The 18,780-nt window shown below is 46.3% G+C and overlaps 1 protein-coding gene across 4 annotated transcripts in view; it reads right to left on the bottom strand.

Moving 5' to 3' along the window:
• The window catches only part of ZFP91 (ZFP91 zinc finger protein, atypical E3 ubiquitin ligase), a 284,968-nt gene that overhangs the window by 80,314 nt on the left and 185,874 nt on the right, over positions 1-18,780 (bottom strand). For all 4 annotated transcript variants that reach the window (XM_085651803.1, XM_085651804.1, XM_085651806.1 and 1 more), the window contains one exon: positions 13,556-13,670. In XM_085651803.1, coding sequence (XP_085507929.1) covers positions 13,556-13,670 — 115 coding nt within the window. The remainder of the gene's footprint in view (positions 1-13,555; positions 13,671-18,780) is intronic.

Raw genomic sequence — 18,780 nt, 5'->3', positions numbered from 1 at the left:
AAATACAGGAAGGAACGGACGTATTTAATTCATCTTGAATATAGGCTTAAAAAAATCTCGAATGTTACCTCAGTAAAGTAGTCCCAACACCAAACGATTACGTGAACAACATACATATCATGCACCTCGATCCTTAAACTCCTTAACATAGGTTAGTCGTGACTAACAGTAGTGTACACAGTAATGTGGATATACTGACTCCAAGACCATCATTAATATCATGCCGTCAATATTACACCTCAACAACGTGAATTGTGACAGATAAAATTGCACACGATAGTACGGATGTGCTCACAAGATAGCCAACAGAACTACAAATAATACACTTACTGAGATTAATTGCCGATCGTGTAAGAGGCTTAAAGCCAATGCCTCAGTGCGTTTGATATGTAATGACCTGCAAAAATGAAACCCAAACTTTCACCAAACTGAAAATTACTGACTGTAACCGAGAGTACGTTAAGTCAATTATCGCTGTACCTGAGGCCTGAATGTTGCTATCTGGATTCAATAGCTCACCGCTTCCACACACGGTCTGGTGTAACAGTGTCCTCGGACTCGGTTAATAACGGAAAAAGAAGACCGATTTTTAGACTCCGCTAATGCATATACGCGCTATTACTAGACCAGCATGTAAAGCCAGTAAAAATCAAAGTGTCACGGCTCTCACCTTACGCAATACATCCGTTTGGCGTGTATTCAGGATTCCTAATAGAAAAGGATGGCAACCGCGTTCCCAAATGAGACGAGACATTCTATAGCGCGATAAACACAAATGAAGGACAACTGTCCCACATTGGTAAAGTTAGAAAGAAGTTGGGGGCCAACTTTAAATTAATGGACTGACTGGAGATGAATATTAAACAAGATACGTGACAAAGATCGTGCCATAAATAGGAAACAAACTAACCGGATTAATATAGTGCCTAAAGCTGATAATAATCAAATCATGAGACGAGATATACTGTAGCGCGATAAACACAAACGATGGACCAATGTCCTGCATCGGTAAAGCTAGAAAGAAAATGGTCCATCTCTAAATGAATGAATTGACTCGAAATTAATATTGAACAATATTAGTGGCCCCGGTCGTGCCATGAATAGGTGAAACACTGTCAAGATAAATGAATAAATAAATAAATATTGTGCCTAAAGCTGAAGATAATCAGATAATGAGTGGGACAGACGTAAACATCTGATAAAGTATAAAGCCCTGGAATCATAATCAAACTAGGAGCAATGCGAATATCCAGGTTCACGGAGAAATGATCTATAAAAATAATTGAAAAAACAATTGTACAGCACACAATACCTCTCCAAACTAGAAGGGTGTGTACACCCAAAAGGGCTCAGACCGGAACTCTTCACGAGTACTACTGCGTCCACCATGGAGTGCGTTTGCAGAAGTCAACCTCCTCGGATCACGCTCCGATGCCAAATAGTGGTTATCAAAATATATTAGCCCTCAAAAGTTTGAAAATATGAGTGTGTTGGAAACTGAAATTGACCGTGTGCAATAAATTACAACCTCAGGCTAAAGGGTTAGCATGGAGAACCAACAATCATAGTTGGTGCATGTGCCTCAAGCTCCATAAAGGAGTGAGAATATCCCCCGGTTTCAAAACAAACCAATCAGTAGTCATTAAAAATAATATACCCTGTACACATATAAACATCTTAACTCCATGTTTGCTAACATTGACGGTGGAATTATCAAGGTTTTTAAATTACATCCAATACTCCAGTAATGACTGCATGGGATTCTGAATTTCTTTTTATCTAGTGCTATAACCCACATGACTATTACACCAAATTTATGTTTATTGGAACCCTAGCATGTGTATGTCTGTTGTGTTAACTACAATATAGATGTTTTAAATAAGCTGTTTCAAGTTATAGGACACAACCCATGCCAATTTTATCGTTCAATCCAGACGGCATCATGGTATCAATCCAGACGGCATCATGGTATTGACCTTTTTCCAATTAGTTAATAGTTCTTTGATGTAACGACTTCTGGTATAAGTAAATAAAGGCTTGTGGATGAACAGACTGTTAAAATCAGGCTAATGTTGAAGAAGTTCCCAGCGTCTATTGATGATCTTTTTGATAACCGTAGACTTTGTTGAATTTCTTGAAACAAAGACAATCCGGTCTTGTGCTGCTTTTGATTTGGTCTTGAGTAATCCACTCCTTAGCATTCCTTCTGCTCTTTCTATTGCTTTATCAATTACTGACTCAGAGTACCTTCTATGCTGGAAATTGTTATTTTGATGTTGTAAGGCTGACTTGAACGCTTCTGACGAGGACGATATTCTCTTTGTCCTGAGTATTTGAGAAAAGGGTAAATTCTGTTTGGCCCTCAACATCTGATGAAGCACTCTGCTTCCTCTTCAGCCACAATAAAAGTCTGTCCTCTCTATCTTAAAGGGTCTTTCTTGAACATATTTTACACTGCTTTGCCTTATGATGGGGATGGAGACAATAGATGCAATCCTTGTGGGCATCATCAACGTGTACTCTTTTCTTTCCGCAGGATTTACAAGGTCTAAAACATACTTTATCATATATAAATATATAGAACAAGACTTATCTGAGAAAAGTTGAAGAACTGAGCAGTGATCAGGGAGACACCCTTACACACGACGTGCAGTGAAAATCTGATTCAGCCTCTCTTAGGAAGGTTCTAGAGGGTGCTGGTTGTTGATTGGTCGTGTTTTGAGTTTGGTCCTTTTTAGGTCTCGCCTGAGCCAGCGCGCATGCGCTGCTCTGTGAGGCTTCTAGTAAGCACTTCCAACTTGGACCACACGCTCGTGCGTGTGCTTTTTTTGTGCTCACACGCTATTGGCCATTGTGTGCGTCTTTCTAAGAAAGACAGCATGCAATTGGCCAAAGGCGGGTGCATGTCCTGCCCTCTCTCTCCCCTCGCCTAGGGAGCTCGGGAGCAAGCAGCAGCCCCGCTCTGTGCCTGCTCCATTCCTTAAATTCTTTGCTGTGCGCGCACCACTCGCGGGCTTTTTAAAATTTCCTTTTAGCGCGCGCGCACAACTCCCGGGCTTGTTAATTAAATGCGGTCAATATTGCTGACCCGTCTTTGTTCTAGTTCATTAGTTGGGGAGGTGCAATTTAGTAAAAGCAAAATTGTTGGCTATGGCTTTGGCAGATTTCTAGTCCGGCTTTCCTGCACGTTTAATTTATCAAAGAATCTCTGCATATCTCATCCGTAGACCTCAGGAGCCACAGAACACAAGATCTGAGCCTGAGCCATACAATCAAGTGGATGATATTCTCTTCACTTGCAACAATATGAAATAAAGATTCAGAAGCGCGTTCTATCTTACACATCACCGAATCACACGCGCCTTTGAATATCTTTCGCCCAGAAACGTGTAACCCTGGGAGTTTCTTGGACCATTGAGGGTAGCTGGCTGAGGAAAAAGTATTGTATTTGTGATTAGCACTGTACTTCCAGATGTCTCTCCTGCTGATAAACATTTTAAAAGAATGGGGATGCAACATGGACACACTGTGTTTTTTAGGAAAAAGACAGAGCTTGATTTTACTTGATTCTATGATTTGTGAAGCAGAGACTTGTTTTCTGGGTCAGGGAGCAGTTTTTGGTGGCTTGGCGTATACCTGGGCTACAGCTTTTGCAACAAATGTGCGTTTTACGGTGAGATTCGGACTGTGTAAAAGAAGGATGCCGGCTGGATATCATATGTACACTCAGAGGTGCAGCTAATAAAAAAAGACCCAGGCGGACAGTCACTAAATAGTTAAAAAGCAAAACATGTTTCATGGCGTAGGGTTTCGATTTTCAGTACACTTTGTGTGGGTCCTCACCAAATACCCACCCAATTGCTAAAATCATTTCATGTAGTAAGCCAACATAACGCTACAGCCACTTTAGCGATGTCAGTAATCCAGCGGTATGGAGAGACCCCATAGTACAGCAAGGTTAACAGTTCATTGATCTTGACTTGCCCAACTCCCATGCAGATTGCACGCAAGCGTCACCAATATCTTACTACGAAACCGTGGGGCAATACCGCCAGCTTCGCACATATTTTAACAAATGTTCAAAGCATGCGCAATACCCAGGCTGATAATTCATCTGGAAGGTGTTTGTTTTTAAAAACTAACGTTGTTTAGTAGTATTTCCTGAAGACACAGTTTTCGTGAGATTGGGTTTTACTGTCCCGAATTCCAATGATGTCTTTTTTTGATATGTCCCTATTTTAGATGCCGAGTATACTAATACATTTAATGTAATGGGTGAGTGAGAAAATATATTCGAACCCTAAGTGAGTTATAATTTAGAAGACTAGTTCATGTCAGTTTTCGTCAGGCACTCAAGGCACTTGTCAAGTGCCGTCGGTGATTGGGTCACTTGCCGGCATTTTCTTCTTTAATAAGGTTTCAAAACGCAGTTTTTTCCCACCATGACTGGTGCACAGACCTGTTAAGACATTTTATCGGTGATCTATTTAAATTCTCGCATTGCTGTTTATGAGTCACTGCCACACATCATAAGAACTAATTTGGTGGGTTTTTTTCTCTTTCAAGTAGCGGTGGTGTAATGCTGAGCGTGAGGACTTTGAATGCTGCAAAACGAATATTTTCTTACCTGTCGGTGTAGTTTTACAGCTTGAAGATCTTTCTGGATTCACTATGCTGTGCATTATTCCGCGATCTGGTGTTTGGGTCCGGATTCGTAGTCTTTCTTTTGTTTTTTGGTAGCCCAGGTGGGTGTCGACGTCCCACCATTTGGTGTACCTCTCGTGACTTCGGCGTGCTTCCTGTGGAAGTCCCACCTTTGGGGCGCAATCTTCGGGTTCTTTTTTCCATTCCTCTCTCTCTTTTTTTTTTTTAACCCTAGGCGTTTAGAGATATATATATATATATATATATACTTTCAGTTTTATCTTGTTATTTCAGTCTTTGTCCTTCCACTTTTTTTCTCCTGCCTCATCTTCCTGGCGGAGGTGGGTGGGTTCGCTAGTGAATCCAGAAAGATTTTCAAGCTGCAAAACTACACCGACAGGTAAGAAACTAGTCGTTTTGCAGTGTGAATCTTTCTGGATTCACTATGCTGTGCATAGATTTTGTAGCGGTTTGTTATCTCTGTGGCTGCTGGGTGGAAGATGAGCGTTGGTCGTTGAATATATGTTGGAGCACCTTCTGTCCTACTTGTGCTTCCTTGTTCATCTGTATATCCACGCAGTAGTGCTTGGTGAACGTGTGCACCGAAGCCCATGTTGCCGCCAGGCATATGTCTTGAATGGGTGTATTTGCCTGAAAGGCGATTGTTGCTCCCTTCTTCCTTGTGGAGTGGGCCCGTGGCCCCTCGGATAGTTCTTGCCCCACCTGTTTGTGGCAGAATTGTATTGTTCCAATCCATCGTGCGATGGTGCTTTTTGTCACTGGTCTACCCAGGAAGCTCGTTGCGAAGGACACAAAAAACAGCTTGGTTTTCCTGTGTTCTTTTGTCCTCTCGATGTAGTACATCACCGCCCTTCTAGCGTCTAGTGTGCAGTGCCCTCTCTGCGCTTGTTGCTGGGTTCTGAAACAAACTTGGTATTTGAATTGTTTGATTTATATGGCATGCTGACACCACCTTTGGCATGAAGTGTGGGTCCGTTCTCATTACGACTCTGTCCTTGTGTATCTAGATGTAGGGCTCTTGCAGCGTTAGCGCTTGCAGCTAGCTTACTCTGCGCAGTGAGGTTGTTGCCACCAGAAAGGCTGTCTTCATTGTTAGCATTTGAAGGGAGGCCTTGTGAATGGGCTCAAAGGGCACCTTCATAAGTTCCGTCAGGACTATGTTGAGGTTCCATGCCAGAGGCGGCATCCTCTTTGGTTGCGCTATTCTTTTTGCCCCTTCCAGGAATCTCTTTACTACCCGTGACGTAAAGAAGCTACCTCCTGTCTCACCTCGTGTGTAAGCTACGATCGCCGCTAGGTGGACCCTCAGCGACGATGAGCATAGTTTCGCCTTTAGAAGGTGTGTGAGGTATCTAAGCACCGTTGATTCCTTTGTCAATTAATGTAGCAGTTTATTTTTGCTGCACCACATTGTGAACCTTTTCCACTTTTCCCCATAACATTTTCGTGTTGTTAGCCTCCTTGCCTCCCGCAGCACTCGCATAGTGCTTGGAGGTAGTTTAAGGTGTGCAAACTCTATGTCTTCAGGAGCCAAGCTGCCAGTCCGAGGCTCTCTGGCTCTGGGTGTCGAACCTCTCCTTTTTTTTTGCGAATTTGTGTGGAGGTCCCTGTGCCATCTCCACTATTTGTGAGTACCATGTCGGTCTTGCCCACTGTGGTGCCACCAGGATCATTGTCATGTTGCTGGTCTTGCACTTGTTGAGTACCCTGTGTATCAGTGGTATTGGTTGAAAAGCGCATGTAAATGTCCTTGACCAACTTATCCATAGGGCATTCCCCTGGGATTTTTTTCAGGTTGTCTGGATGCGAAGTTTCGGCATTTTGCATTCAGGTGTGTTGCAAACAGGTCTATTGTCGGTGTACCCCACCTTTTGAATAGCCTTTGCGTTTCCTGTCCATTGAGCTCTCACTCATGGGATGCCGAGGTCTGCCTGCTGAGCCAATCGGCTTCCACATTGTCCTTCCCTGGTAGGTGTATCGCCAGCAGGTCTATTTTGAGTGGGATGGCCCACCTCCAAATATCTTGTGCCAGATTTGAAAGGGGGAACGGTTGTGTTCCTCCCTGCTTGTTGATGTAGAACATTGTGGTAGTATTGTCCGTCTGTATCAACACTTTTTGGTTGTATAGCTGCCTTCTTGAAGGCCTTCAGGGCTAGCAGTACGGTCTTCAATTCCAGATAGTTGATGTGTCTGACCGCATCTGCTGGAGTCCACAGACCTCTCACTCTGAGCTTGTTCATGTGCACTCCCCATCCTATCTGGGATGCGTCTGTGGTAATGGCCACAGTTGGGTTTGGTGGTGTCAAGGGCTTTCCTATAGTTATGTTCTCCCTGTTCCACCATGCTATCTCCTCTTGCACTGCGTGCGTAACAACCACTAGATCCTCCCAACTTCCGTTTGCTTGTGACCATTGTTGTTGCAGCCATTCCTGGAACGGTCTCATGTGAAGCCGTACATTGGGGACTAGGTGAAAGCACGACGCCATCATACCCATGATCTTGCTCGCTGTTCTCACTGTCAGAGCTCGCCCCTTCTGGTAGAGACGCGTCTCCTTCAGCAGGGCTATTGTTCTCCTGTCGCTGGGCATGACCGTTTTGTCTAAGGTGTTGATCTGCGCTCCCAGGAAGATCTTCACCTGTTCTGGTTCCATTGATAACTTCCCCCAGTGTATCGAGAACCCAAGGTTTGTTAGTGTTCTTGTCACCCGCTCTGTGTGCTCCTCGCACTTGTCGCGAGTACTTGCTTTGATTAGCCAGTCGTCTAGGTAAGGATACACATGAATCCCTTCCCTCCGTAGGTACGCTGCTACTGCTGCAAGGCATTTTGTGAAAACCCTTGGTGCGGACTTTAGACCGAATGCCAGGGTTGTGAATTGGTAATGATCCTGGTTGATGTTGAACCTTAACAGGTTTTTGTGGTGCCTGTTCATCGGGATGTGCAGGTAGGCATCTTTGAGATCCACGGTGGACATGAAGTCTCCGCCTCGTATTTGAGGTAGCACTTCTTGTAGCGATGTCATTTTGAACTTTTGCGTCTTTATGAATTTGTTTAGGAATCGTAGATCCAGGATGGGTCTTAGTGTTTCGTCCACCTTTGGGATCAGGAAGTAGTTTGAGTACACTCCCTTTTTCCTTTCTCTGCATGGCACTGGTTCTATGGCCTCCTTTTGGAGTAGTTGTAGCGCCTCTTCTCTGAGTTGAGCAAGCTCTTGACCAGAGCGTTGTCTTCTCTTTGGTTTCCTGTTTGGAGGTCTTTTCTCCAACTCTATGCTGTATCCATACTGTATGACGTTGAGTATCCATTTGTCTGAGGTTATTTTTTGCCATTGTTGAAGGTAAAGTCCTAGTCTTCCGCCTACTGGTGTTGCATGCTCGTAGGCGTTTGGTTTGTGTACCCCCCTTACTGTGCATACTTTGTGCTTCACCCCTTGGGGTATACTGGGCGTGAGCATTTTCTTCCGTGCGAAGTCACTTTGATGAGGGTTGGTCTCCCCCTCTTCTTCTCTGGCCACGTCAGTTTCCCCTACCGCGAAAGGACTGGCCTCGAGGCTGGTACTGCCAGTTTTGTTTCTGCTGTCCCTGCTGGCCGTGACTTTCACCCTGCTGTCCTTGCTGGAATATCTGGTGTGACTTTCCCGGCTGGTTTCCTCCCCTTCCGTAGGGTCTCCGAGCTGGGGTGCCTCTTCTCATCCCTCTGAATTGCAGGGCCCCCATGGACCTTGCCGTCTCATTTTCTTTCTTCAGTTGGGAGAGTTTTTCTTCCACCGGAGCACCGAACAGCGTCTCACCGTTAAAAGGGGTGTTCAGTATGTTGTTCTGGACCTCTTGCTTGAATCCTGAAATTCTGAGCCAGGCCTGCCTCCTTTCAGTGATTCCTATAGCCATCAGTCTGCTCGATGTCTCTGCCCCGTCCAATGCTGTCTTAATGCATGAGTTTGCAATATTCTTCCCTTCCTCCACCAGATGGGAAGCTCTCTGCTGGTATTGCTCGGGGAGATGTTTGATTAGTTCTCCCATCTCGTCCCAGTGCTGGTACTGGTGCCTGTTCAATAGGGCATTGGAGTTTGCCATGCGCCAGTGCATTGCCGCATTTCTCTCAACCTTTCTCCCGTTGAAGTCCATCCTTCTGCTCTCCTTGTCGGGAGGCGGCCCTGAGGTTGCCGGTACATTGGCCCTTTTCCTGGCCGTGGACGCAATGATGGAGTCAGCTGTGACTGATCCTTTGATATATGGCGGGTCCTGTGAGGAGTGCTTGTATTTCTTCTCTGTTCTGGGAGTGATGGATCTGCAAGTTCCTGGGTTCTTGAACGCCTCCTTCCCTTGGTTCATTATGCTTTGGAGCATGGGGAGGAACTGGCTCCTAGTCTGGATGGGGAGCAGTGTTTAGAGTAGAAAATCTGCTTTCGGCTTCTCCTCGTCCAATTTCACACCAAAAGCTGCTGCAGCGCTCTTGACGACCATGTTGTTTGCCCCAATGTTGTCTGGTGGCGAAGGCCTCGAAGGATAGGTCTCCACGGGCTCTTCGGGATTTTCAGCGTCGATGTCCTGCCATTCCAGCTTATGTGTCGTCGACGGCGCAGAGCCGTAGATCGACTGCTGCTCCTCTTCCTCATCTTCTCTCTCATAGTAGGGGTCTTCTTCCTCCTCTTCAGGATCTGTCGACTGCTCTTCGGCGTCGAACTCTTCCTGTTCTACGATCTCTACGACATCCGTCGACGGTTTCGTTAGGATTTTGAATTTTTTCATCGAACTCCTTCTTCCTCTGAAGGATGCTCTCCATCTCCGCCTCGAGCCTTCTCTTTTTCTTCTCCATTTCGGAGGCATATTCGGCGTCGAGCGCTGGTCTTTTCGACGGAGCTTGCGTCGACGCAGCCTTGTCCTTTGTCGCCGAACGCCCCACCTCGTGGCCCTGCTTCGACGAACTCTGTTTCTCGGCGGCCTTCGGCACCTGGGAGTCCTTCTCTAAGGATCCGCTGGGCCTTTCGTCCTTGGATCCACTTGTGGTCGTCGAAATTTTCGGCGCCGGTGTTCCTTTCGAGGACTTTGACTCTGTTTTTCGAGAGTCACTCTCAGATTTTCGGGGCCCTTTCGGGGGTTTCATACTCGACGTGTCTCCTACCTTGTCAGGCGTTTTCTTATCGGTCTCTGCGACCGTGAAGACATCAGGTCCCTCGGCGATGGTGTCTTCATCGTCGGTGGAGAGGCCCAGTTCGTACAGCGACGGGGCCTTACCCTTGCCTTCCATGTTGAAGTTGGCTCTCCTCTGCCTCTCTCTCACCCGGAGTGTCTTCGGCGTGAACACGGAACAGGCGTTGCAGCCCTTGCTCTCGTGGTCGATCGGCAGGCAAAGGTTGCAGACCGGATGTTGGTCCTTCTGCGCGTATTTGTGGTGGCAGTTACGGCAGAATTTAAAGGGTGTCTTGTCCATTGCGCTCAGTCTCTGAGTGCGCATTTTCCGATGGGCGTCGAAGATTGAGGATCTACTCCTTCTTCGTCATCCCGGCTGTATGCTCTTCCTCCCTGTAGTCTATAATTTCTCCTTCGATGAAACTCGTGTATTTTTCTTCTTCCTTCGTTAAAAACTCTGGAGCTTCTTGATGACGATCCAGACCCAACGGCGGAAAAAAGAATCTGAAGATGGCGCCCCAAAGGTGGGACTTCCGCAGGAAGCACGCCGACGTCACGAGAGGTACACCAAATGGTGGGACGTCGACGCCCACCTGGGCACACAAAAAACCAAAAGAAAGACTACGAATCCGGACCCAACCACCAGATCGCCGAATAATGCACAGCATACTGAATCCAGAAAGATTCATGCTGCATAACGCTAGTTAATGTTCACTTGACTCGTTCATCTGCACCTGAATAGCCCGCATCACCATTTGCCTTCCCTGCTGCTGTGCTTGACCTCTTGTGCCAAACCTGCGTTTTTAGCCATCAAAAATTGCATTCTGGGGCTTATAGCTTCACATTTGTGATAAACGTTTTGGCTCAGGCATGCAATATGTTGCTGCCTAGTGGAAGATGTTATCTAAGGTGGCGACGGGTATTATAGCAGTTACTTATCTATACTCCATAGATAGTGTAACGTACCTCACAAGTTGAGATAGCGGTATTAAACATTCGGTGGTGCATGGGGCGCTGTGGGGAACGTTTTGGGATGGAAAACATTCTTAAAACGACGAGTCCACGCCTCTAGGGCTCCTCTAATGGTAGGGGGTGCTTTTCTGAAGCCATCACAGAAGGAGTGTCCACCTTTTTCTCCTGAAGAGTCCCAGATTTACATGTTTATGCAATAAAAGATTCGTTTTCTGTGCCCCAGCGGCTGACAGCGGGTAATAGGCCATTTCAGGCTTCCACCTCCAGAACCATTTTGTGAATATTAAAGTGAACATCCCACAGCTTGAATCACACTATACAACAGTGCTGCAGGTGGGGCCTGCAGCTTTGTGGTGCTTCAAAGCCACGGCCACGTGACCGCAGTGCACCTTCCGTCTACTTCCCTAAGGCTCTGAATGCCGTGCAGTGCGTGCACCACCGTAGGCCAATAAGGGCGGGGTGTCTATTGCTGGGAGGGCAGTTTCATGACCGGGCCTCAATATAGTAGAGAGGCGGAAAGTGCTATTAAAACTCAGCTGACACGGGTTGGTTGCTAGGCGCAAAATCTGCTGGAGACGCCGTGTTATCACTTCTCAGCGAGGTACCAACATACGTCTCCCCAGTTGCCATGGTTTACGTGTAGACTGTGCCCTCGTAGAACGCAAGCGATTAGGTTTGATTGTACATTCACACCTTAAATCGGTGTTAGAATGCGTGCTCTAACTGGGTTTTTAAAAATATCATTAGTATGCCCCATCATCTCTTTCAATACAGGCAACATTTGTGTTTTATGTGTGTTTCCTAAGGTTTAAAATAGGATATCCTCTTCTAGGGCTTCATTGTGTAAGGGTACTCCATGATAATTGGCTGCCCTTACAATCACCTGATATGCAGTATTATCTTCAGGAAAGGAATGTTTTGCTGGGTATAGATCAGGGTCTGTATCTTGGAAGTAGATCTATATTATAGTCATCCCATGGATCAGTTGGTGGCTGATTATAATTATAGTCATCATCTCCTAAATCAGTATTTGTGTTAGGAGAACCCGATGGTGTAATGTGTAGAGGACCTATATCTGGTAATATGGGATTGGAGAAGAAGGTGGATGGGGTTTGAGGAAATGTTACTAGGGCTGGTAGCCATGTCCCTTTCCTTCTTCAGACGGGTTTTGTATTCAGTGTCTGCCTTTCTTTTTGAAGGTATTACTGGATTAGATGTGTCCTGTATCAGGATTATTTGAATCTTCTCTTGTTTGGGCTCCAGATCTTATTTTTTCCAAAATCAGCTCCGGTGGTTTTAAGGCAGCATCTTTTCTTTTGGGGTCTAAATTTTCAGTGCTGAGCTCGATTTGTCTTTATTCTCTTTCAGTTCAGAATAATTCGGGACAGAAGGGGTATCGTCTCGGCCCCGAGCAGGAAGGCATGATTGTCTGTTTCGGTGCTGAACCAGAGGGTGGGGCATTGGAAGCAGTCTCGGTGCCGACCATGGCCAACAGGCAGTGGTGGCCCAGAAGCCTTTTGTTTGGAGGAAGGACGTTTAGGAGGCAAAGGGGCTTTATTACTCAGAGCACCCTGTCCAGCTAGAACTTCTTCTGACTCCAACTCAATCTCCAGATCAGTGTAAGATTCTTGGATAGAGAAGGCCTCCTTCTCTTCTGCTGCCGATGCCTCCATGTCCTCCTGCTCATTATCTTCTCCGAAGCTATCTGGGGTGTGTTCGATGTACTGCAGCTGCATGTCCCTTTGTCGAGCCAGATGGTCCTGCAAAGTCTTTTTCGATCGGAACGATCGACATGTTTCGCAGTCTTCTTCCTTGTGCTCTGGTGAGATACAAGTTGCAAAATTTATGAAGGTCAATGTGCGGTTACTTAAAGTGGCACCAAGGACAGAAGTGAACAGAGTCCGTTCCATTGGAAGAAGACTGGATACTACGAAACGGAGTGTAAATCGACTGATGCGGCTAGGCCAGAAGGCCGCCAACAATGTCTTCTATACCGAAGACAGTGTTTTCCGATTTTTTCGACACACAGAGAATGGTGAGACGCGTACAACAATACAGACGAGGGTACAGTAGGTTGCGCACCGAGGGGATCCCGAAGAACGGTTTTGAACCGGAGCACCGCAAATCACATCCGAACCCAAAGACAGAAAGAAAACAATCTTAACAATGGAGTCGATGCTTATGAGCACTATCACAGAAAGGAGGAGCCACCTTACCTTGTGACTGGAAAAGACTTCTTCGGAAAAAAAACATCTTGCAAACATCCGGACCCAACACTAGATGGCAGGAGTAGGCAATGCATATGTATCTACAGCACACATGCCTCGAACTGCCTGTATTTGCTTTCTTTTTCCCTCCTCCATGTCATATTTCTCCCTACAATATACGGGTCAGGTGGCTACCCTTTTACTTACAATGCAAATTTCTTTTAGAACTTAAGCTATGAAATAAATTAAGAGTTCAAATTAGAGCAGCCTTTTATCTTTAAAAAAAACTGAGATAACATTTTCTGTCAATATGCAATCAGGTCAGTGCCTCCCACTATCTATACTTTTTTTTTTTTTAAACAATTTCAAAAACACGTGCATTTTCTGACTAGGAGGCCACATCCTTACCACATATTTGACAACTTGAAATAATTATTTCTCCTTGTGTATCCTTTAGTTAGATAGTCCTTGGCTACAACTAGCCAAGGACAATCTAACTAAAGGATAGAAAAATGCGATCTGCCTGGTACATCAAACCCTCTAGCTATATGGTACTACATACTCCATCAATGCAGAAAAGATACCTGTATGGTGCTTTGCATGCCGCAACAGCTGCTTTTGCAGTCTAAAAAGTCGTCCGCAGGAAGGATGAGGACACACATACTTCTTCTTTAAAAGGTGTTGGTACTTGATGTGGTGCTAGAAGGGACCAATGGAAGTGAGCTTAGACATCAAAAGTAAAATTAACTATCAACAGCTGTAATACACCAGTTATTTGCTACCACAAAGAATGTACTTACCTTTAACAATCATCTTCCAGCGATGGTAGTTTGTGCAGATTCACAAGCTTGATTCTCCTGCCATCTGCTGTCTCATCATGGAACAATTGCAGAAATTTATATTTTGTTAACCTCTTGGGGATGCCAGGGGCAAGTGCATCATAAAGCTGTAACAAGCATTTGCAATGCAATTGGTCTCACATTTGCGAGAGTTTAAGCTATTGGCATTGTAAATGACAGAGCCTTTTATTTAAGTGTTTTCAAAACCAACACGTATATAAAAGGCATAGTTATTTCCAATGCCAATAGCTCAAACTCTTGCAAATGCGAGGCCACTTTCATAGTGGCCACCCCCCTTTCTTTAGACGCTGATCGCTGTATTCAAATTACAGTGAGCCACGTCTAAAGAAAGGGGCACCGCCACTATAGGTGAAAGCATGGTATGGGGGCTTTCACTGCAAAAAAAGAAAAAAGAAAACGTTAAAAAGAAAAAAAAACGTGTGGTAGGTTGGCCGTTAAAGTTAAAGCAGACCGCACTGCCAAATTAAATAAATAAGCGCGGGCACTATACTTAAAGCGGATCGTTCTGCTAAAGTAAATAAAGAAATGCGGCCGCTATAGTTAAAGCGGACCGCCATTAGTAATTAGAATAAAAGCGGGCAGTGTGCTGCTTGTAGGAAAGCACGTAGTTGGTAGAATAGGGGCAAATCATTTAAGAAACTAGTGCTCACTGACTACATAAAGCAGACCGTGTAACACAAGTAAAAAGTCCAGTCCTTATGGGACGGTACAAATGCAGACAAGGCGGTACCAAAGAGGGACTATTAAGCCTATTCATGAATGAAAAGCGATCTGGAAAGGACAGTAACAGGAGCCAATTGAAAAGATGGGCAGAGCTTCAAGTCCCTACCTAAATATAGCATGCCTTGCAGAGCAGCGCATGCGCTGCCCAGGCTCGACCTAAAAAGGCTTTATCGGTGTAAATGCTTCTACATGGGTAATCATCTCAGCCATACCCGCAGAGCACTTAGTACCAGGCACTTATATTAGTAATAACCCTCTACACCGCTTCATAATTGGTCTAATATCAGTTTGAAATATATTTTGGAAATTCAACAATTTCTCTCCAAAACATCTGCTATCGAGTTCTGAAAATAAGGAATAGGCTACTTACCAGTATGCATCTGTTCTTGGCATGTAGAGCTGCAGATCTACACACTGTGCATAGATCGCCATCTGGTGTTGGGACCGGATGTTTGCACTTGTTTTTGTCTTGGAAAGTCTTTGGAAGTCACGAGGTATGTGACTCCTCCTTTGGATCATAGTGCGCATGGGCATCGGATCCATCCTCAGATTGTTTTTCGCCAGCAGGGACATTAGGGAGCTTAGTAAGGAGGCGGGTGGGCGTGTGTAGATCTGCAGCTCTACATGCCAAGAACAGATGTATACTGATAAGTAGCATATTCCGTTCGAGGCATATGTGCTGCAGATTACACACTGTGCATAGATTGTAAAGCAGTATCCACACCAAGCGGCGACCACCAGTATCTGCTGCAGTAGTTTGAAATAGTGTTTTGAGTACAGCTTGGCCCACACTAGCCTGTTTAGTTTGAGTTTTCTTGGGTGGCGAAGAGGTCTATCTGTGGTTGCCCCCAAGTCTGAAAAAATGGTTGAAGAACTTGTGGATGAAGTTCCCACTCGTGGATTTGTTCTGTTTGACGGCTCAAGAGATCGGCTATTGTGTTTTGGACTCCTGGGACATGTTGGGCTAGGAGAAAAATGTTCTGAGGTATAGCCCACCTCCATATGCTCTGTGCAAGATGGGAGCTGCAGAGAGTGTGTCCCGCTTTGTTTTGGATGTAATACATGGCTGTCATGTTGTCGGTGCAGACTAAGACAGTCTTGCCTGATAGATGTTTTTTAAATGCTTTTAAGGCTAGAAAAATGGCTACTAACTCCAAATGGTTGATGTGGAGTAACTTTTGTTGAGGTGTCCACCTGCCCTGCATGGTGTGATGTAGTAGGTGATCTCCCCAGCCGGAGAGCGATGCGTCCGCTGTCATGACTATTTGAGGAACTGGCTCGAGGAAAGATCACCCTTTGGAAGGGTTCTTGGTGTTCCACCACTGCAGAGAGCGATGGGCACGACCGTCTACCAACACCAGATCTGTTAGCTGACCTTGAGCCTGGTTCCATTGGCGTGCTAAGCACTCTTGGAGAGGACGCATCTGGTCTGGAGTCTTGCATGAGGCACTATGAATATGCAAGAGGCCATCATTCCTATGAGTTGCATGAACACTTGAGCTGGAAGAGTGTGTTGCGGTTGGAATCTGGTGAGAAGAGCTTGGATGCACGCTATCCTGGCAGGACTGGGATAGGCGAGCGCTCTTGAGGTGTTTATGGTGGCACCGAGGTATTGTTGCGTGTGGGACGGTTGCAGCTGGGACTTGGCGTGATTTATTGTGAATCCCAAGTTGTGAAGTTGTTGAATAGTGGCTTGAGTGTGTTGTACACACTGATTGTACGATCTGGCTTATAAGCCAGTCGTCTAGATATGGGAAGACATGTATGTTTTGTCTTCTTAGATGTGCTACCACTACTGCTAGGCACTTGGTGAACACTCTTGGTGCTGTGGTGACTCCAAATGGGAGCGCCTTGAATTGATAGTGCTGGCCGTCCACTACGAATCTTAGATATTTTCTGTGAGCGCTGTGAATGGGAATGTGGAAATAGGCGTCCTTGAGGTCTAGAGTAGCAAGGAAGTCGCCCTGGGAAAGCAGAGGGAGGACCTGCTGAAGTGTGACCATGTGGAAGTGGTCTGAAATTTTTTATCGTTTTCTATCAAGAAATTAAATAGAGGCAGTTGCCAGAAAAATAAAAAGGAAAATCCCTCAGCAGAAAGCAATTCAGATTTTTTACTAACCTCCACTGGTCTTTTTCTATCAAGACAGTTAAATAGAGGCAGTTGAACAAGCAGAAAGCAAAGTGTGACCATGTGGAAGTAGTCTGAATGTATGTATATATTTAGAGGTCTGAGGTCTAAAATAGGCCTTAGAGATCCGTTCTTTTTTGGTATGATAAATAGAGGGAGTAGACTTCCTTGTTTTGTTGGTGCAGGGGAACTGGTTCTGTTGCACTCTTTTGTAGGAGGGAGATTACCTCCTGCTTTAAGAGTGACAGATGTTCTTGTGACATTGGACGGTGTTTGGGTGGGATGTTTGGGGGGTAGATGTTAGTTCGAGACAGTAGCTTGATAGAATTATTTTGTGGACCCACCTGTCTGAAGTGATGTTTATCCAGGCAGGGAGAAATTGGTGGAGTTTTCCCCCGACTGGAGTGGAATAGTCGGGGTAGGTGTGGAGGCAGAGCAGGAGTTGTTATTTTTGCCTCTGCCTTTGCTGTTATTTCCCCTGTAACCAACCCTTTGGTAACCTCTAGTAAAGGTGGATTGTGCAGGAGCTTTGTAAGAGGTGGAGTGGCTATCAGAGGAGTAGCCTCGATGGGTGCTTCTAAAGGATGAGCGACGAAAGGATCGCCTAGGAGCTTGCGATTGCAAGGCTCCCATAGATTTGGCGGTGTCTGTATCCTTCATTTTTTCGAGGGATACGTCTACGTTGGGCCCAAATAATTGTTGCTCATCAAAAGGTTGATTGAGTATAGAACTCTGTACTTGTGGTTTAAAACCTGATATACGTAACCAGGCATGCCTGCGTAAAAGAACACTGGTGTTGATAGCCCTTGAGGCAGTGTCTGCTGCATCTAGGGCACAGCGAATGGAGGTATTAGTGATGGTCTTACCCTCGTGGATTAGCTCACTGGCCCTGTTTTTGTATTTGTCAGGGAGGTGCTGCATTATGGACTCAAATTCGTCATAATGTGCCCTGTCAAACCTGGCTAGGAGCGCTTGGGTGTTAGCAATGCGCCAAATATTATAATAGAGGCGTCTAGGAGTTTGGATTCCTTGTCTGGATTGTGGTGCGTCACCGGACGTTTGGGAATTTGCCCTCTTCCTGGCGTTAGAGACTACTAGGGAGTCTAGTGGTGCGGGGCCCTTAATGTATACTGGGTCAGTAGGGGCAGCTTTATATTTCTTCTCTATTCTTGAGTTGATGACCAGAGCCCTGACTGGGTCTTTAAAGATCTCTGGTGCGTGCTTAATGACCCCTTTAAGCATGGGCAGTTTTGAGGTGGACCTTTGTGTGGTGTCAAAGGTATCCATAAGAAAAGCCTCCTCTACTGGGTCTGTATGCAGGGCCACCCCGTGGTATTGGGCAGTTCTTTGAACCAGCTGGTTAAACCCGATATTGTCCTCTGGGGGATAGGAGGGGGGGGGGGGGGAAGGGAGGCATAAATATCTTGTGGGGTGTAAGGGACATCTGGGACACTGTAATCATCCCAGGGGAGCCAGTAGGGGTAGGGTCCCCAAGGGGTTGATCGTCCGCACCTCCCCCTGCATGGTGTGAGGTGTGAGGGAGGAGGTGTGAGGGAGGAGGAGGTGTGAGGGAGGAGGAGGGAGGAGGAGTTGTGAGGGAGGAGGAGGGGGTGCGAGGTGTGAGGGAGGAGGTGTGAGGGAGGAGGTGTGAGGGAGGAGGAGGTGGTGGGAGGTGGGAGGAGGAGGAGGTGTGAGGGTGGAGGAGGATGACGTGTGAGGGAGGAGGTGGTGTGAGGGAGGAGGTGGAGGAGGAGGTGTGAGGGAGGAGGAGGTGTGAGGGAGGAGGAGGTGTGAGGGAGGAGGAGGTGTGAGGGAGGAGGAGGTGTGAGGGAGGAGGAGGAGGTGTGAGGTGGGAGGAGGAGGAGGAGGAGGAGGAGGTGTGAGGTAGGAGGAGGTGTGAGGGAGGAGGAGGTGTGAGGGAGGAGGAGGAGGTGTGAGGGAGGAGGAGGAGGTGTGAGGGAGGAGGAGGAGGTGTGAGGGAGGAGGTGTGAGGGAGGAGGAGGAGGTGTGAGGGAGGAGGAGGTGGTGTGAGGGAGGAGGAGGAGGTGTGAGGGAGGAGGAGGAGGTGTGAGGGAGGAGGAGGTGTGAGGGAGGAGGA

This window comes from Triturus cristatus, chromosome 4_1 (genome assembly GCF_964204655.1).
Source record: "Triturus cristatus chromosome 4_1, aTriCri1.1, whole genome shotgun sequence".
NCBI lineage: Eukaryota > Metazoa > Chordata > Amphibia > Caudata > Salamandridae > Triturus > Triturus cristatus.
This window is presented reverse-complemented; position numbering and strand designations above follow the sequence as displayed.